This window comes from Artibeus jamaicensis, unplaced genomic scaffold (genome assembly GCF_021234435.1).
Source record: "Artibeus jamaicensis isolate MK-2021 breed Jamaican fruit bat unplaced genomic scaffold, CSHL_Jam_final contig_64, whole genome shotgun sequence".
Lineage (NCBI taxonomy): Eukaryota > Metazoa > Chordata > Mammalia > Chiroptera > Phyllostomidae > Artibeus > Artibeus jamaicensis.
Genome location: NW_026521911.1, coordinates 2543976 through 2564986, shown reverse-complemented (window position 1 = coordinate 2564986; position 21011 = coordinate 2543976). Strand labels below are relative to the sequence as shown.

At 42.1% G+C, this 21011-nt stretch overlaps 1 protein-coding gene across 4 annotated transcripts in view; it reads right to left on the bottom strand.

The window, feature by feature from the left end:
• Positions 1-3996: 3996 nt before the first annotated feature.
• PAAF1 (proteasomal ATPase associated factor 1) overlaps positions 3997-21011 on the bottom strand; it is a 31538-nt gene continuing 14523 nt past the window's right edge. For 2 of the 4 annotated variants that reach the window (XM_037148684.2, XM_037148685.2), the window contains 8 exons: positions 19597-19695; positions 18583-18733; positions 13750-13944; positions 11113-11204; positions 9403-9518; positions 7886-7968; positions 6425-6507; positions 3997-4451 (listed from right to left, as the gene is read on the bottom strand). In XM_037148684.2, coding sequence (XP_037004579.2) covers positions 4374-4451; positions 6425-6507; positions 7886-7968; positions 9403-9518; positions 11113-11204; positions 13750-13944; positions 18583-18733; positions 19597-19695 — 897 coding nt within the window. In that variant the 3' untranslated portion in view covers positions 3997-4373. Of the gene's footprint in view, positions 4452-6424; positions 6508-7885; positions 7969-9402; positions 9519-11112; positions 11205-13749; positions 13945-18582; positions 18734-19596; positions 19696-20651; positions 20697-21011 lie in introns of all 4 variants that reach the window. The other 2 variants (XM_053670865.1, XM_053670864.1) reach the window with 2 other exon arrangements.

The following is a 21011-nucleotide window of genomic DNA, read 5'->3' as shown; positions in this document are numbered from 1 at the left end:
GTTCACCAGGGCGGGGCCACCCAGGTCACCGGTTTGTGACGCTGTGCGTGGGGGCGGGGTCAGAGAGAGGCCACCCAGGTCGCTGGTTTGTGACGCTATATGTGGGGGCGGGGTCAGAGAGGGAAGATGGTGGTCCCCTCTGCCGCTTCCCACCACTGGGGCCTGCACGGTCTGCCTCACTGCTCGCTCCCTCACCAGTTTATCTGCGCGCGAATGTATGACCTCGGTCAGCCCTCAGTCGGTCCGCCTGCTTCTCCACACCTGGGATCCGCCCACGGCTGCCTGCATGACTGGGTCGCGCACTCGGGTGAGTCTGGTGGATCTTTCCTGCCCGACACCGCTCTGCTGCTGGCTCTGCCCTTCTTACTGGTTTGGCTGAAGGGTTCTGAAGGGTTCGTTGTTGTCAGACTTCCATATAGTTCAATTTTCTGTGGTTTGGCTGCATTTTTGTTGCTAAAACTTTGTTATTTTTAAACTTGGTTGTGTGAGAAGGTACAGTGCTTCCACCTGTGCCTCCATCTTGGCGGAAGTCCCAAACTGATTTCCCAGTTTTTAACCTAAGGTCTTGTTGCTGTTCCAGAATCCCACTTAGGATTCTACATCACATTTGGTTTTCCTGTCTCCTCAGGCATCTTGACTACAACTGCTTCTCAAACTCTCCTTTTTTTCAATGACTTTGACAATTTAAGAAGCACTGGTCAGTTACTTTGGATTTTTTTGATGATCTTCTTATGATTAGGATGGGGTTTTGGAAGGAAGATCACAGAGGTAAAGCACCCTTCCTGACACATCAGATTGAAGGTGCGCATCAGCAGTAGGACTCACCACTGGTGATGCTGACCTTGATCGCCTGCTGAGGTGGCGCTTGTTAGCTCTCTCCACTGAAAGGTCACTCCTGTTTTTCCCTTTCTGGATTGCACATTTTGGTGGGAAGTCATTTCAAGGCTACCCTTAGAGTGAGAAGTTCTGTTCTACCTGTTAGGGCAGCAGTGCATGCATGAGCCAAAGGAGCAGAGAAGAGACAGGAACAGAAAGAGAGAGAGAGAGAGAGAGAGAATGACAAAGATAATAAAAAGTTAACAACTGCCCTGGCTGGTGTGGTTCAGTTGGTTGGGGTGACGCCCCTTAATGGGGTGTGGGGGTGTGGGTTCGATCCCCAGGCCAGGTGGGTATAGCCCCTGGTCCAGGTATGTGCAGGCGGGGCAACCAAAAGATGTTTCTCTATCACATTGATGTTTCTTTCTCTTCTATCCCTTCTTCTCTCTCTAAAAGCAATGAAAAAGTGTCCTTGGGTGATGATTTAAAAAAGAAAGAAATTAACAACTGGCACCCTGGCCAGTGTGGCTCAGTTTGTCGGAGCATCGTCCTGTAAACCAAAAGGCCATGGTTTGGATTCCTGGTCAGCACACACACCTGCATTGTGGGTTTGGTCCCCTGATCAGCATGTACGAGAGGCAACTAATCGATGTTTCTCCCTTACATCGAGGCTTCTCTCCCTCTATCCCCCTCCCTTTCCCCTTCTCTAAAATCAACACGCATGCGCTTGGGTGAGGATAAAAAAAGAAGTTAAGTGGGAGGAGATCTGGGTGCGGATACAGTGGAATTCTTTGTACTATTCTTGCAACTTATTTGTGAATTTGAACTTTAAAATAAAGTAGAAAAAATATATAAAAGAGATCTACAAAGACTTGAATTCAAGGAAAAGAAACCTTTACTTTGCAAGGCTGTTCTGAGGTCTGTGCTTGGCAGAGTATTGCCACAGCTGGCTTAAGAAACAGTTAGTACTTCTCACAAGAAGTCACAAGGGGGCACCGGAAAACCAAGAAACAAGGTCTAGCACAGAGCTTCACTGGGCTTCTAGTGCTATGGATGGGGGTTGTCCACCTTTCCTTACCCAGAATGCACTCCTCAACCCAAAAGAAAAAACAGCTTTGCCTGTTGCCAACTAGGGATTTTTCCATTCAAATGGACAAGGCTTTGGGGCACCCGAGAGCTAGTCTTTGTTCCTTCTGTTTGGGTCTGGATTTGCATGGCAGCTGTCATGGGTCGCGGATGCCATCACAGCCAGGATACCAACCCTGGAGCCTGTGAAAAGGGGCTCATGAATGTGACAGCAAAGGGAGAAGAGTGAGCCCTGGAATGTGGACTCACAGCCATAGTTGCCATGTGATGAACCCGAGCCATATCCTGCGTCACCCTGTTTTCTTAATCTGACTTCTTGGAGGTACCCTGCGGACCTCCTAGGAATTGATGATTCTGAGCTCTGAAATGTCTCTTTGGGTCACCTGACCCTGTCACAAATAATGTCTGTAAGTGAAATAGCTCTATTCCCAGAGGACTGGTGACCACCTGGAGAGGTGGAAGCAGTACAGGCCTTGCAGACAGACCGAGCAAGGTCCAAATCAAGGCTCTGGTACTTAATTCCTTGAGCCTCTATTTTCTTTTCTATAAAACAGGATTGTGAGGATTAAAGATATAAATACAGTACCTAGAACAGAGTAGGTAACCAGTAAATGAATTACAGTGTTTTATTTTCACAATTTTGTTTAGCAATAAGCAACAGGTAGGAAAAAATGGGATTTAAAGTTAAAACAGATTGAGCAAAAAGTAAAAAGGACTGATGGACATGGACAACATGTGAGATTGCTGGGGGAAGAGGTATAAGGGGACTAAATGGTAATGGAAAAATATAATAAAGATTTTTTAAAAGTCAAGATAACTGTGTTCAAGTTCCTGTTCTCTATGACCCTTGGCAAATCACATCATCTCGCTGAGTTTCCCTACTAGTGGGTCACAAGGTAGTAATGAAGATTACATGAGCCTTAACTGGTATAGCTCAGTGGATTGAGTGCAGGCTGTGAAGCAAAGGGTTGTCAGTTCGATTCCCAGTCAGATCACATGCCTGGGTTGCGGGCCAGGTCCCCTATAGGGGGTGCACTAGATGCAACCACACACTATGTTTCTGTCCTTCTCTTCCCCAGTCTCTAAGAATAAAGAAAACCTTTTTTGGAAATTTCACTATGTATATTAAAAAAGATTACATGAGAATATATCTCTAAGAATTCTATAAAGCACACTATTACCCTAGACAGGAATTACCTTCTTCCCTTAAATAAATTTCAGAGCTTCACCTACATGGCCCAGCTCAAATGTGGCATGGTCCAAGAAACTTTCTCTTTAATAATCTCTAAAATGTAAATGATACGGTATTCATGTTCTGGAGGTTAAAAAGAATGAGTAAGGTCTAAATGTATTGAGATGAAAAGAACTCAGAATCACTGAGTGAAAATAAGGGAATACATACCTTATAATTTCATTTTTATGTTTAGAGAAAAAAAAGAAGTAACCATGTCACACCCTTGCTTAAAAACTCCTTCACGGTCCCGCACTGCCAACCAAGTGAAGTTCAAACTTCTTACTGGCACGCAAGCCCATTCACTATTTGGGCCCTGCCAGCCTCTCCAGCCTTCTCTCCTACAGGCCAGCCTGGCCATCCCATGAGCCTGGGTTCCATCCATGACTAAAGTGCCCTTTACCATCTCTTCCTGTAGGTCTCAAACTTTGGCATGCATCCGAATCACGGAAGGCTTGTTAAAATATTGATTGTGGGCCCTCCCCATAGAATTTCTGATTTAGGTCTGAACTGGGGCTCAAGGATTTCTAAGTTCCCTGGAGATACTGATACAGTTGTTCCAGGGACCACATTTCGACAGGCCCTGCCTTTACAAGCACCTGTGTACAGGCTGACAGTCCAAGTCGGTTTGCCTGGACAGAAGGTCACAGGTAGCAGAAAACCCCTAAGTCCAAGGGAAACTGGGGTGGTTGGCTTTCTTCCCTGTATAAAAATCTTTCCCAGGTTGCTGCTTATGGGACATTTACTGCTGCTGTCAAGCAGCCCTACTTTATGGCCGGGCCAACAGGAAGCGCCCGAGAAAGGAGTTCCATCAGCTTGACAGAGTTTTTGCTGAACAAGAGTACTTAACAAAGTTTTTCAAATTCAGACTCCTTCAAACATATTCTCTTTATTTCCTTCAGGGAACAGGCTTTAGTCCTCTGGTCCCGTAAACATTTAACACAACTGGTGTGAGATCAAATGGCAAGCAATCCATAACCTCACCCTGTGTTGCAGGGGTGACTTCACACAAGAAGTTGGGACAAATGCAGTGAGCACATCTGAGCTCTTTGCTCAGTTCAAGTTGAGTCTTGTTGTGGAATGACAGTTGCGCAGGGCTGATGGAGTTGGCTTTCTGTGACTTCCAAAGGGTGCCCAAGACAATAAAGGGCATGGCTCTTGGGAAGGACTGATGATGTTTCTGCTCACTGTTGATTGGGGTCAATGGTTTTCGATGACCAGGACTTCTCTTTCCGAGGAATCAGAGGTCAGAGAGCTGATAGCGCCGCACAAGACCATCTCGGCAGCACGTGTAGATCTGCTTCTCCCACGTGGCTACCTGGAACACAAGAGTTCACAGCACAAAGTAAGCCTGGAATTCTTCCATTTCAAGATAGAGCCTAGTCATTCACCCTCTACTAGTACAAGGGAGTCTGAGAAGCTTTAGTGACTCCAAAGACAAGACAAGAATTACATTCATATGCATTTTAAAAATGGCTGGCCAGGGTCAAGTGCACTATGGCTACAGAACAGGGACACTAATTAGTCAAGTGGAGAGCAAACCCACTAGTGTGGCACATGGTTTAGTGCAGAGTCTGTACCTGGGAAGGAGATGGTCCACAGACAGCCCTGGGTATCCTTGAACCTCACAGAATTATATGTAAACCAGTTCTCAGTATATGCCTTTCTTCTGAGAGTTTCATTGACTTCTCAAAGAAGTCTAGGACTTAAAGAGGGTTAAGCACCCCTAAGTAGCGGACATAGCATGAATTCAGGAGGGAGCTTTTTGAATTTCAGGTTGGTCAGTATGCAGCAGCATGACCACAGGCTACTTCCTCAACTTCCTCTGGGTCCCAGTTTCCTTATTTGTACAAAGAAAATGACATTGTCACTCACAATACAGAACACCATGAGGAAACTTTTAGAAATGAAGTGGATCTATATCCATTTGTACAAAAAGAGCTCCAAGATAAGTAAAAAAAAAGTCATAGGACAATATACGAAGCCTATTGGGAAAAAGTCCAGCCATTGTTAATATAGTGAGAATGGTCTGCATGATAAAGTGACAGCCAACAGGAGTGGACTAGAATGCACATGTGCGAACAATGACGGACGTCTCTGTACTAGTCAGTGGGGCTGGTAGATGCTATTGAGTGAGCACTGTGTGGCCGTCAAATTCAAAATGCCTAAATGAGCTGAAATTTTGCGTTAAGCTTGAACATTCCTCAATGAAAACTATTTGGATGATTCACAAGGCTGCAGTTATGGGCAACTGGTGATTGGCAGCTTCATCACAACAACGCAACCGCTCATGCATCACATTTCATGCAGAGATTTTTGTGAAACAGCAAATCACCTGGGTGATTCAGCCCTGCTACAGCCCAGATTTGGTGCCCTGTGACTTCTGGCTTTTCCCCAAACTAAAATCACCTTTGAAAGGGAAGAGATTTCAGACTGTCAATGAGATTCAGGAAAATGTGACAGAGCAGCTGATGGTGACTGGTAGAACTGTGTGAGGTCTGAAGGTGACTACTTTGAAGGGGACTGAGGTGTCATTGTCCTATGTACAATGTTTCTCGTCTCTTGTATCTTCTTTGATAAATGTCTCTGTTTTCATACTACATGGCTGGGTACCTTCTGGACAGACCTCGTATACAGGATGATCCCAATTATATACAAACTAAGATAAAACTATTATTTACATAAATAAATAAACACACAAAAAATAGTCTTCAAAGATATGTGTCAAACTGTTAATGCTGGTTACTTCTAAAAAGAATTGAACTAAAATAGACTTAGAGGGGACTTTTAAGTCTGTATAATTCTGTACTGCTTGAATATTAACTGCATAATTTTTTTAAATTAAAAACAACCAGGGATAATAATACCTATACTTCAAGGAATGATAACATTTAGTCAATAAGATAATATATATAAAACATCCAGCACAGTGTCTGGTCAATAAGTATTATTTCCCCTTTTATTTTTTCTCTTTCCAGTCTAATCAAATAAGACAATCACTCTTGAACTAATAATAATAATAGCTAATATTTAGAGAATATTTTAAATTTACAAGGAGCTTTCATATGCATGATGTCACTACTGTCCTCCTCTTACAGATGAACTGACAGACTGGGGAAGTGAAGTAATTTTTCAAGTTTCTAGATCTGACTCAAAATTTTGATTTCTTTCTATCTTACTCCTAAGTATTTTATCACCCCGAATAATCACAAAATAGCTGAATTCAGTCCCCTCCAAAGCTCTAGATCCCAGGTGAGACTCCCCCAGATTGGTCTCCAGTCAGACCTGTACCTTGTACACAGGGTCGCAGTCAGCCCCAGTGAGGTCAATGACATAGTCTAGGTCTTGCTGGACAACAAAACAGCTTCCGTCACCTAAAAGGCAGAAATAAAATTGAGAAAACTGAGAAGAGGGTTGCATGCAAAGGAGTTTTTTAAAAACCTCAATATTCTAGAAGATAATCCTAAGATCCAGAAGGGCAAACAGGTCTCATTACATAGGTCAAATATGAGGACCTAATGGTGACTGCCCAGAATGCTGAGCTAGAGAGGATTTGCATGCCAAGTGCCTTCTGAGAGAAGGCTTGTCTTTGATTTTCAAACCAATCCAAAGGGCCCCATGGATCATCTATTCCCAACTCCTAAAGTAAATACAGAATTCCCTCTGCAGCACCTTGCAGAGTAGCCAGCCAGTTTTAGCAGGTACTTCTTTGGGTTTCACCAGTCTTTAATGTCCTGGATCCAAACCAGGACACCACACTGACTTAGTTGCCAAGTTTCTTTAATTTCCTCTGTTAACTGTTTTTGAATCACTAAATGAATCTACTCTAAAACCACCATAAACCTGGATTTCTTTTCAAGTGAAGTAGTACAGTTTCCTAATTACTGAAACCATTTTCAACTGGGTCCTGTTCCTAACAGCCACAAACACCCTGATGCACTGAGAGACTCAGGTAAGATGGTCCCTCCAGCCCATACTGTCTCGTCCTCTCACCTGCATCATTCTTGTGAAGATTCACAGTGTCCCTTAGTAAACACCTTGTTCCATGCATTTCCCCTGAACCCACTCCCCAACTCCAGCTCATCCTGGCTACACCAAGGTACTCACTCTACCTAGACTATTTTATGTAAAGCCTCAAACATAGGACCTACTGCACAGTAAGCAACTAGTAAATGACAGATTCCTTCTTTTTGCTCCCTTCCCTCATCTGTGACTTTGTACATACTACAGCTTTGCCTTTCAATGTTCATCTCTACATCTCCAGCTGGTAAGACGTTCATCAGCACACACATCACCTGGTCTGTGAAGACATCCCTGCAGCACATCTACCACTAAAGCTAGTTCTTCTCCATGTTCCCATAGAGTTTTCGGCTGCATATCCACAGCTGTCCATCTTACTAACTGCAAGTTCCTTTAGCGCAGACTGTAACTGATTCATTATTGAAACTCAGTGTTGCACAATAAGGAACAATACATTTACTCTACCAATGTTTATTGAACACCAACTACATAGTGGGTACCAATCTAAATGCTGGGATAGTACAATGAATAAGCCACAGTCACTCCTCTCAAGAAACCTGGACTGGAGGGGCACACGGAAATTACAACGCAGGGCAATAAACACTATGTGATAAGCACACTATGCCAAGCGTTCATGGAGGACCGTGCCCCTAACCCCAAAGACCAGGCACTTAAGCCTGTGTTTAATTGAACTACATGGAACCACCTCTCTCCACTGGCCACCGGACCCACCTTGGCTTGCAATGAATCCATCTCTGAATCTCAGCAGGGACAGAACTGGAGCTCCTGATCTGTGGATGACCTGTACCGGAGCCCTAGGATTCATGGTAAAAGGGGCGATTTTAGATTTTTTCTTCAAAAGCAATGCCTGAATATATAGTACTGACCACGTAACCACAAACAGGACATAGGTGAATAGAGATTAAACATTCACACGGCTTCTTTCCTTCAAGAGCCTTAACTGTTAGACCGAGATAATCCATCCACATCTTCCCGTGCATCTACATATGTCACTGAGCTGACCGAACCTGGTCAGCACCCGCATCTCCAGTTTTCAGGGAGGCCTGACTAGGGTTTAACAGAGCAATGTTAACAATTTGTTAACCTTTTCACTTATAGACAACTAAGAAAGCTGTGAAATATTAAACTTGTCAGAACTCTGTAAAACAAAATGGAAGGTGAGTGAGAAATATATATGTAAGAGTGATTTTATAATAGTAATCAGAGATTCCCTATCTCTGAGGAGACAATAAAGTAACAAATTATGAAAGAAAAGTATAAGCTAGTCACTCTTTAGCTGGAATTTCTTCACTGCTCTTGGAATAAAGTCCAAGCTCCTTAGGAAAGCACAAGCGTTTCCTAAGCAGACTCGCGCTTTCCTGTCTGGCATCACTTCTCACCACTGTGCCACTGCAGGGACACACCTGTCACATCAAACCACTGCCACATGCCCTCGCGCTTCCCTCCACGCTGTTCTACCTGGGGCAGGGCCCTCTCTTCCTGACTCGTAACTTCCTACTGGACAAGGTGCAATGGAAGCCTCCGCTCCCTGGAGACGCACCCTCATCCTCCTGCCTCTCCTCAGTGCTCCCCCCATCCCTGTGCACCCCCGTCAGCCCACTGGTCACAGCACACCGTGACAGTCCGGTGTGACTGTCAGACTCCAAGTGCCTCAAAGGCACAGCCTGTATCTGTCCTGTCTTTCAGTGTCCTGAACAAAGCCAGAAGCTGTTCAATAAGTATCAGTTGGACAAAGGAAGGAAACAGAAGGAGGAAGCAACTGTAGACAGGGACAGATCCTGGGAACGAGGTTGTATGATTTTTCTCTGGATAGCTTTAAGTTCAGAAGGCCTGTTTTAGATAGGTTATTATAAAAGCTAAATAAAGAACCAGAGCTGGCTTATTTGAACTTGAAAAATGATCAGTCTTAGACCAACCCAGATCTAACACCATAGAGAAAATTACTGAGCTCCTCAAAATTAAGTTTTACACAATCACTTTAAGTGAAATATTAGTTTAGTATTTAAGCTTAATTTCCAAAGCAATCACTACATTCAGACAATCATGACAGTATGAGTCAAATTTCCTTTCAATATGATTTCAAGAATAAAGAAAAGAAAATTCACACCAGAAAACCTTCATAAATGAAAAAACATACCCTTGACTCAGTAGTCATCCATATGCTACCCTACAGCCAATAAAAACTCCCACTCTGTAGGTCTACGTCACGCAGACGCATGGTGACTCACCTCGGACTCCTCACATCCAGCTGATAAATGTTTCCATTCTGTGTCCCAGCCAATAGCAAGAAGCCAGAGAGAAAAGTACAGCAGTTGAAGGCATCTGAGCCAATAAAGTGGAATATCTGGGAACAAATAGGAGACAAAAATGCTGTTAAAGCTTAATTTGTTTCCAGGAATAAATAGGCATGAAGAAAATAAAAAGTTTACTATTTTTAGAGATATCTTCTTTCTTCCCCCGTAAAGCATTCTTGATCTAAACTATGCATTCGTTAACTGAGGAGGAAGCGCTCCCAGGATTTCAGGAACCTGAGGCTGGCTGAGGACTTCTTCAGCAGTTTATGTAATAATGTATTCTGAAGCAGCAATTTTCAAACTATTAACCCTCAACATATTGACTCATAGGATCTTCAACACCAAAAATCCTTCCTTTTTCTGTTTTCATTATAACCTTCCATTTGAGAAACAATTGCAACTCACACATTTAAGATTTGCTTCGTGTCACTTCTAATCACTTTTTGAAGGGAGATACTCTGCAGGAAAAGAAACAAGCTTAGCCCTGGTGGGGTGGCTCAGATGGTTGGAGCATTGCCCCATATACCAAAAGGTTACAGGTTTGATTCCCGGTCAGGCCATATACTGAGATTGTGGGTTCAGTCCCCAGTCGGGGCAGCAACCCATTGATGTTTCTCTCTCTCCCCAACCCTCCTCTTGCCCTAATGTCAATAAAGATATCCTTGGGTGAAGATTAAAAAAAAGAAAGAAAAAAATGTTAAATAAAGTGGCAATTTAAGGAACCACAATTTTCCCATGTACTTGAAAAGGAAGTGATCTGATTTTTATTTATTCCTTATTGTTAGCTCAAACTGATCATTTCTCCTTTGAATATTCTAAAAAGGGAAGAAACAAAGTAAAATAAACAAAAATCCCTGATTTCTCTTTTGAAGTAAAAGCCAGCATGAAAATTCAAGAGTGCAAAGGCAATATGATAAAAAAACGGTGATGTTTCTGGAACAAACATTGAAAATGGAAATGTCACCAGCACAATGAAATAGCAAAATAAAATGGAAATACACACCCTATGGCTAAAACCAAATCATTAATGTTATCTGGGTGTTGGCAAGAAATTTAAAAAATCTAATCCGGGGAACTCAGAGAATACACTATACCCAGCAAAACCCCAGAGGATGAAGAAAGAAAACCAACTAATTCTCCTAGAAAAGACAGTTCTGATCATTATTTGATCTAGAGCCCTGAGTGCATGAGTGCTTTACTCAGAATTTCTTCACATTACCTTAGAGGTAGAAAGGGGTCTATAGCACCTCATTTTACATGAGGGTCAAGAAGGAAGGTGAAGAGGGAAAGAGTGGCTTAACAAATAACAAAGGTCGAAAAGCAGTAGAGCATTTAATTCTCATCACATAACCCTATGAGGTGGGTCCTACCAAGACCAGTTGAATAATGAGGAAATCGAGGGTCAGGAGGTTAAGTAACCTGTCCAATGTTATGCATAGCCATTAAATGGAAGAACTGGGATTTAAATGTTGCCCTATAACCAACCCCATGCTTTTAACTGCTACAATGTACTGCCTCTCACTCATGCAGTTTTCTCAAAAGGTGAATACAGCGAGCATGTAGAAATATTTCTTAAAAAGCTTATCAGGAATCAGAGTGATCCAGCGTCCCCAAGAATTCAAAGATCCTAGAGGAACCACTTGCCGGCTGCCTGCTCTGCAGTCCCAAGCACTGAAGCTTCTTATCTTCCTGGGCCAACAGCAGCATTTTCGATTCTGTTCCAACCTCCCGTTCACCTGCATGACAGATGAGCTACATCAGTAATGGGCTAATCAGCTGGCAGTGAGCAGAAAGCACAAACACTGATGGCTGTTTACTGAATTACTTTGTTAGTGATTCACTCGTTAATTTTTTTTAAAGATTTTTGTTTATTTTTAGAGAGAGGGAAAGGGAGAGTGAAAAGAGAGGGAAACATCATTATCAGAGAGAACATCGATCAGCTGCCTTTTGTCTCTGCCCCCAACTGGCAACTGAGACCACAAAGGAGGCATATGCCCCGGTGGGGGGATCAAACCCGCAACCTTTCACTCTGCAGAATTATGTCCAACCGACTGAGCCACCCCAGTCAGGTCCACTCGTGCTTTTAAAAAGCACTTATGTTCTATATCTTGACTGTGGCATTGTTTATATGACTATACACATTTGTCAAAACTGACAGAACTGTGCAATTAAAAAGAGTGACTTTTATATAAAATAAAACCCAACTTAAATATATTATTAATATGAAATATATTTTATATAAAATAAACCCAACTTAAATATATTATTAAGTCCTTTGTTACAAAATGTGACAAGATACCATACTAGGAGCAGAGGTACAATGTTGAACAAAACAGTCTCTGCCCTCAGGTCTCTTAAAGTCTGGAGGAAATAAATTTATTCATTCACTGAATGTTCACTGAGGGATTACAATGTATCAGACACTATTCTGGGTGCTGAGGAAATAGTGATGTACAGACAGATAAGGTCCTTACTCTTTAGGAGTTTAGGGGAATCAGGAACAGTGGCATAGGTAGACAAATAGGATACTTTCAGAGAGTGATGAGTTTTATAAATAAAATAAAACAGGAAAATATGACCAAAAGTGAACAGACAGTTGGAAGATTCAGGGGAAAGGTAACTTTAAATATAAACTTCAACTTTAAAAAGGTTCCATGGAGGCCACTTTTCAACTGAGACCTGAATAGTAAACAGAAGCCAGTCATGTGAAGAGTTTCAAAAAGTACTGGCTGGCAGAAGGTATGTGCTAAAAGAACAAACACCAGGCCTGTGGCCGGAACACAGTGAGCCTGGCAGAGGGTGGTATGATGTGAGGCTGGAGAGGAAAGCAGGGGTCAGAAGGTGTACGGGTTGTGATGAGCCACAGTAAGAGGTTAAGATTTTAATGTATGTATAAAAAGGAGGCCACTGGAAAAGAGTAGAGACAAACAACAGTGACAGGGCTTGATTCGTGCTTTTTAAATGACCACAGTGGATTATAGGAGAATAGTACAAGGAACAGATGATGATGGACTGGACCAGCATGCTGGCAGGAGGGAGAGTGGGAGGGACAAAGTAAAGTGGAAAAATTAGAAACATTTTGAAGGCAGAGATGACAGACTTTGCTGATGTGGGAATGAGGAAAGGTGGGGGTGGAAGGTGAATGAATCTTGGGCTTTGGGCTTGAGCATAGGGGAAGATAGGGAAAAACAGACTGGGGGTGGGGTGGGAAATAAGAAACTCCCTGTTAGACAAGGCAAGTCTGAGCTATTAGACTTCTAAACATGGGCCCATACTTCATATATGCTCAGGCCTATTCTTTAGATATACTTTTGAAAATCACCACCTTAAATACAATACTTAAGTCATCGATCACCTAGGGAGAAGGTGTATTTAGAGCTGAGGGCCCTCTAATATTTAAAAGTAGGACAGGCCCTGACCAGGTGGTTCAGTTGATTAGAGTGTTGTCCTGATAAACCAAGGTCATGGGTTCCATCTCTGGCCAGGGCACATACAAGAATCAACCAACAGATGCATAAATAAGTGGAACAACAAATTGATGTCTCTCTCTCCCCTCTCTCCACTTCCTCTCTCTCTCAAATTAAAAAAAAAAATATATATATATATATATATATATATAGTTTAAATAAATATATATATATATATATATAGTTTAAAGGTAGAATAAAAGAAATCTACAAAAGGAAACTAAGAAGCAGCAGCCAGTGAGGTAGGAAGAAAAAGCAGTATAGTGTGGTACTACAGACACCAAAGAAGAAAAAGCGTCCCAAGAAGAGGAGCTGGTTATGCTGAACCCTGTAGAGAATTCAGAAAGATAAGCACAAAGCAGTAACGCTGGATTAGGCAACATAGAGTAGAGTTCCAGCTGACCCTGTCTTAGCTTCCATTCTCCCATCCTTCCCATGCTTCACCCAGAACCCATCATTCCAGGTTCACCTCAACTTCTTTTGTGACAGCTTTCTCACTGATGACACTAACTTAAAGCACTCTCTTCTTCCAAGAATCACTGTTATTTCAGCTAAAAATTTATTGTTCTGTTTTACAGGCATTAGTCTCAGCTGATATGAAACTGTAACTACTCAAATGTAGGGACTGTAACATAGAGCTTTGCAGATTCCAAAGCAACAGGAACAACAGATTTGCAATAAATATTAACCTAATGGTAAAAATAGAAACATCAGCTACAGAGCAGGAAAGGAAAATAAAGAAAAGGAGAAACTAAAGCAAATACTGAAGGGGCCTAGGGAAACAAAATAAGCTCCCATATCACTAAGAACTCACTGGGCGTCTGCTCAGGCGAGCCGAGGTTGACGGAGTTGTCAGCAGCACCCACAGCCACTCCATTGATGGAAGAACCACAGTCCGCGATGACTCCCAGGCAGGCTGACCGCCCACAGTCCCAAAGTCGTGCTGTTCCATCTCGAGAACCAGATACTACATTCCTCCCCCGCTCAACAATGGCTGTATCTAGGATACCTGGCAAAGGGGAAAAGAAAGACCCTAAGATGGAGTAGGCAGTAAAGAAACTACAAGGGCAGAGAAGACAGATCTGCATAAATGACTCCATTCCTTCACAGACATGTGCTGGATATAATCTACATGCTGGGCATGTTCAAGTGCTAGAAAAACAAACACACAGAACAGAGGGGTCCCTGCTTCCCAATGGTACAAAGACTAGCTGTGCGAGCCCTGGTTGGGTAGCTCGGTTTGTTGGAGTGTTGTCCCAATGTGCCAAAGTTGTAGGTTTGATCCCTGGTCAGGGCACATGCAGGAGTCAACCAATAAGTGCACAGATAGGTAGAACAACAAATCAATGTTTTTTTCCCTCCTCTCTCTCTAAGTAAAAAAAAAAAAAAAACTAGCTATGAGAGACAGACATGGAAAAAGAAGCTTTGGATTTTTTTTTTTAGTGGAGTATTCTAGAGTAGTGGTTTTTGAGATTTTATTTTGGCTTAAAAACCTGTTTTTTAAGCAAAAACAGACACCTTAGAGAGTTCCATATGAAAATCACTGCCTTAAAAAGGTCTGCTGCTTTCATTGAGAACTAAATGGAAGGGGTAGTCTCCCCATCTTAAAAGAAAGGGTATGACTTCTGATCTGGCCAAGATGGAGTAGCCCCACTCCTCCCAGGTCTTTCTTCTTACAACTAAAAAAAAATCTCCAACAAACAAGCACAGGAAGCCTGAAAGAGGGAAAGAAGGCAGACTACCTACGGCCCTCAGGGCTTGAAGAGCAGTGAGTTCCCTAGATTTCCTTATTGCTTCTCACATATCCTGGATGGGACACTGCAGGAGCCTCTATCATGGAACTGATGAAAAAAAAAACAGGGAGTTTAAAAAAAAACAAGCACCAAAAACTCCAAGAAAAGTGTGCTGCCCCAGGCAAAAGCCTCTTGGTGGCCCGTGAGAACAGAAAACCCACCCCACTCAAACAGCAACAGGAAAACTGCTACCTCTCCCTCACCCAAAGTTTCAGTGGGGCTGAATCAGGAATGACCTTCTAGCCCAACCCCAAGGAAGCAAGAGATAGCAGTCTCATCCCTCCACCCAGTGACACTGACCGGGCCCAGCTGGGGACTGTTGGTAGGGTCCAGAGGTGAACTGAGCCTCTACCCCCCACCTGACAGCAACAGATGGAAAGAGGCAGAATGAAGTCGTGGGAATCGGCACTCCACCTTCCCCACCCACCCACCCTGGCGTAATCAGCAGGAAAATGAGCTTACAAGCCCACTTGGAGGCAAGGAGGCAGTACAAGTTGAGGTGGCTGCAAGTCAGGGGCCCACTTTCACCAGGGCCCAGGGGCAGCTGAGCTACCACCTCACCTGTTCACAAAGAGGCACTGTGAACAGTGCTCTGCTTTTGCCAGAGTGGTGTTGAAGGAGCCCAGCGGGAAGCTACTTGACCTATCCTAAGCCCTAGCACCATAGTTTGACAGGGACTACCTGCTAAAAAAAGATCAAATAAGATCCAGAGTGTTATAACATTCAATATATCCAGATCTTATACTTTCTTTTTCAAGAGAGAGGGGAAAGGAGGGAGAAAGAGAGGGAGAGAAACACTGATCAGTTGCCTTCCATACATGCCCTGATCAGGGAGTGAACCTAAGAACTAAGCATGTGCCCTGACTGGGATTTGCACCTATGGCTTTAGATTTGTGGGATGATACACAACCAACAAAGCCACATCAGTCAGGGTAGATTTTATAAATTTTTGGAGTCCTTTTATTACCCACTATCTGAGTTTTGCTTTGGTGTCTGGCCTTAGAAACAAAGAGTGTAAAAGGTTAAAGGTAGTTATAGACACAGAGTTGTAACACAGTGGCATATGTGCGATAACACAGGGCTGTAGAAAGCAGAAAGTAATCCGACCCTATGGTGATACAGGCAGGGCTGGTACTTGTTTTATTAAAACCCATTTACTGATCCTATGTAAATACTTGCAGATTGACTAACAAAAATACCTGACCAAAGGTCACTTAGTCAATCACTGATCTTTGTCTTGCTCCCATTGCTCTCAAGATGAGATGACTTCAGGTATACAAACTTTGATAAAAAAAACTCCGCAGCAACTCAACATAAGGCATAGGTGATAGAGAACCCATGCAACTGATCATATGCCTTAACTATTACTGGAAATTTCACTTTGAAAGACTTCTTCAGAAAAAGATTAATTTATGAAAATGCCACAAATTGAAAAAGCAGCCAACTTAGGGCCTGAGAAAATATGATTAGCGACAACTCAGACGGGAGCTAATCACAGTGGAAGGTTCCAAATATACCCAATTTAAAGTAAAAACTAACTCCAAATTATATAGCTGACTACAGTTGGAAAAATGTAATCCTTGCAATTACTGGATAAAAGCCACTATAAACAAGGTTTTAAAAATAGTCTTCCTCTCAAAAACAGATCCAAGGAAGCAACATGTTATACTGCTATATGATGTTTAGAGAGGGAGAGAAACATCAATATGTGGCTGCCTCTTGCGCACCCCCTACTGGGGACCTGGCCCACAACCCAGGCATGTGCCCTGACTGGGAATGGAACCAGTGACCCTTTGGTTCACAGGCCTGTACTCAATCCACTGAGCTGCACCAGCCAAGGCTAACTGTATTTTATATTAATAATTATAAAGCATTTTGAGTTAAAGAAAGTCCACTTTTTCACTCTATCACCATAACACATTCAGCATAAATCTAACTAGAAAAGGATCTTATTTCTTTTCAGAATCCTATGGAATCACCAGTAGGAACATGAGGAAGGACCTCCAGCTCTCATTAAGCAAAGATCTGTTTATGTCTTTATTGGAAAGTTACAACTATTTAAAAATATTATTGAGTTTCATGGAAGTGATTCAAGCTTTAGAAAATAGAAAAAGTTCTTAAAAGCATGTACCCACGGCTGGCTGCTATAGCTGTGGTTAGGAAGCTGTGAATGGCAATACCTGTGTACAAATTTCAAGCAACACTCACCAAAAACCTGCCATCTAGAAAGGTTTCCTTTTCTACCTCACCCCAGAACTTTCTCATGAGGCCAAAAGAATGGAACAAACTACATGAATAAAAGCTGCAATCAGCCCTGGCTGGTGTGGCTCAGTGGACTGAGCACCAGCTTGCGAACCAAAGGGTTGCCAGTTAGATTCCCAGTCGGGGCACATGTGTGGGTTGCAGGCCAGGTTCCCAGTAGGGGGCGGACGAGAGGCAACCACACATTGATGTTTCTCTCTCTCCCTTCCCCTCCACCCCGTCTAAAAATAAATAAATAAAATCCTAAAAAAACAAAAAACCTACCGAAACCAGATTAAACCAGATTAACAAACATCCTGTAATCCACACTAAGCCAAGTGACACATGTGTATTCTTAAGGGGAAGTGAAGAATGTTGGGAGGCTTAGGATTCATGAGGAGGATTCAAGTGGAGGGCACACTCAGTAATCCAAAGGTATCCTAACTTGAGTAAGTGTGTATTGATGTTGAATGCACGGTTTGTTAAGTTCAATAGCAGAGTCATGCACGGTTCCACTGGGAAGTTCCACCACACCTTAGATGTTCAGAAGCATAGCCAGATCGGAGGTGAATCCCTCCGTTTTCCTCTAGTGTCCTTTGGTTCCTGGACCGTGCAGGCTGCTCTGACTCCTTAGACCTGTCAGCTCTTCAGGCTAAATGTGAGGAAGGCTCCAAATATCCTTTCCATTGCCTCTCCATGTAGCCACGTACTTGCAGTTTTAGAAGTAAACCATTTATTTACTGAGGTTAACATGTGTTTCTAAATGAGTAGCTTGACAAACCATTATAAAGAAATACTAAAATTTAAAGCTCAATCCTTACACACAAGTTATTTATAATACAATCAAGTACACAAGGCAAAAACACTGGGTTAAATGCCCTAAGTATAGAACAATACATAATTAATTATAATTAATTCCCAAATGCATGGTATAGAGGATGTGTATTATAGTTCCAAAGGAGGGATCATGTTAAGGAGTTGAGAATGTTATTACATTTTCAAAAATATCCAAACTTATAAAATAAAAATAACATTATTTATCATTTTTTTACCATTTCAATTAAGGATAAAACATCTCTAAATGTAATGTTTTTCCCAACAAACCAACCAATCAATTACGAAGAGAGTATGTTCTTACTGTCTCTATAATCTGCTATCAGCTGGTTGCATGAATTATCCATTTTTTAAAATGTGAACTGTGATTTAAATCCATGGAAACAACAGTTGGTACCTGCCTATTTCCGGTGTGTAGTGACATAGCCATGTGCCACCTTCTACTATCGCCTCAGCCAAAGGACTAATAATGAGAAAATGTGGGTTCACTCTCTCCCTCTCCTCTCAGCACACAAGGAGATAGATAATCTCCTGGGGAGAGTTTTTTCCATTATCAACTGTGGAAAACAACTATTTGTGTAAGACAGTTAGTTCTAGATAGCAATAACTAGACTGAGTAGCAAAGGAATTTCTAATCTTTGGGGAAACAGCAGCTCATCAAATGGCCAGCTGGATGAATTATCTGTATTTATGCAGAAAACGAGCTTCTCTTTCTATTTTTTTAACGATTTGTTTCTGGGGATGATTAAAGAAGCCTTTAAAAAAAGCATCATTCATACCTCCTTTATGACCTTTGAAGGTCACCACACAGTTAGCATCTTCAGCTGACCAGATCTTCAGCTGGGCATCCATTCCCCCACTCAGAACCACAAGGCCTGATGGGAAAAACCTGCAACAATTCACATCAAACACATGCCCTTCCAATATTCTCTAGAAAAACAAAAGAAAATTTCAGGCTAGTTCTCTTGTCCATCCCTTGATGTTCTCATACCTCTCTTATCCTTGATTCTGTAAATGAAATATCTACATGCTACACTCACATGCCGGGTTTCAAAACTAAGGAGGTCCAATGCATCACTTAGCTTATCTGCCTACCAGGTAGTGTTCTAAGAGCTGCAGGCTCCCTTTCTGGCTTTGGCTACAGATGTGGATTTGAACTCCATGGCTCTAAATCTAGTTCTACATATAAGAGGCTGAGGAGACTTGAGGACTCTTTTTTTTTTTTAAAGATTTAATTTATTTTTTAGAGAGGGAAAAGAAGAAAGAAAGAAACATCAACGTGTGGTTGCCTCTCACACACTCCCTAGTGGGGACCTGACTCACAACCCAGGTATGTGCCTTCGCCTGGAAATTGAACTGGTAACCCTTTGGTTCACAGACTATCACTCAATCCACGGAGCCACACCAGCCAGGGCATCTTGAGGACTCTTACTCACCTCTTCTTAAAATCCTCTGTACACACCGGAGGGCTAAGCCATATAATCAGTATAACAGCCTAGCTACTTTGTCTTAGAAACTGATCACTATAGACAGCTCACTATCTACCTCTACCTGAGGTACCACCCACTTAGACATGCACTGGACTGGCTCCTCCACTCTTCCAGCCCCAATTTGTTGTGGCAAATCACCAACCTCAAAGATGGTTCTCAGATTAACAAATGGGACAAAGATCAATTGAAGTGTGATGGTACTATATTTTTAGAACAAGACACTCTTCTTTCCATGACCCAGTCCACCCTTTCTTAGACTACCTGTCATGTAAAAGCCCCTAAAAATATATCCAAAGCCTTTACTCTGAGCTCTCCATTGGAAGCCTGCCAGACTTTCATGCTCCCATCAGCACTAGAAGACACACCAAGGCCTCCTCCACTGGAAATGTCCAGGCATGTTATCTGTTTCAAAAGACAAAATAACCCGAGTTACAAGTAATAAAATACTCACCTTTTCTTAAAATATGACATAAACTTCCCATTCCACACTCCTCCAAGACTTATCCCAACACAAAGGACATGTGTTTCAGGTAAAGGTTAGCTTGTCATCACAGATTTCCCAACAAGGCTAGAGTCTACAGTGTATCAGAATAGCTCCTTTACAATAAAAAGTTGTCCAGCTCAAAATATCAGTAGTGCCAAGGCTGCCACAGTCGAGACACTCTGACATGTTGTGCTATATCCTCCCGGTTAATGTACTGTCCCTGGAGGCGACATGGATACTGTGTTATTTATCTGTTACATATTTTGGGGGCCCATGTTCCTAGACCTAAAAAGTAATTTTGTCTGAATTATCCATTTCTTTCAAAGTGACCAAACACTGAAGAGCAGACTATAGGTAGTACCAGCTGTTTCCTGCCTCTGAACTTTTATTAAAGAAAAAGGAATGGGGACTAACATTTACTGAATAGGTATTTTATTCCAGACATGCAACAGATACTACCTTCATGTAATTCCCTCAAATATCTGTAACATAGGTATTATATCTGTTTTTCAAATGAAGAATTTGAGGTTTAAAAAGTGATTAAGTAATTTTCCCACCATGACATAGTAGAGCCAGGACAGAAACCCAGGTCAGAGTCCAAGGCTAAAGATCCCTTTGTTAGTCACAGCGCAAGAACAGACAGATGGATGGGACAATCCTAAATACTGGAAAAGATGACTATTCAAACCAGTGAGGTAAAGGATGAGTTATTTTATAGTGCTGACATGCTAATTACTTCAAAAAGAATTAAGTTAGATTCCCTACTTCAAACCAATTAACAAAAGTTAATAATAATCCCCCCAAAATCATCACCATCCAAAAAAACCCCACTATCTTTACAATTTTAATTAACAAACACTTATATTGTACTCACTATGTTCCAGGTCCAATTCTAACTGCTTTAATCCTCATAACAACCCTAAGAGATAAATATTTTTTTCACCCCCATGTTATAGATAAGCACATGGAGTTAATTATGTGACCTAAGGTCACACAGTTACTAAGTGGCAGAACCAAGATTTGAATCAGGGAGTCAAATCCAATGAGTTTGTCTCTGGAGTCAGTGCTCTTACCCACTATGTTATATGCAAGTAAAAGTGATTTTATATATATTCACATGAGATTATATGTATAAAATCATGGACTACCCCAAGCAAGACTCCAAACGCAGTTAACCAAAGGAATAAACTGATAGGTTTTAATATCTAGAAATAATTAATATCTCTATGTCAAA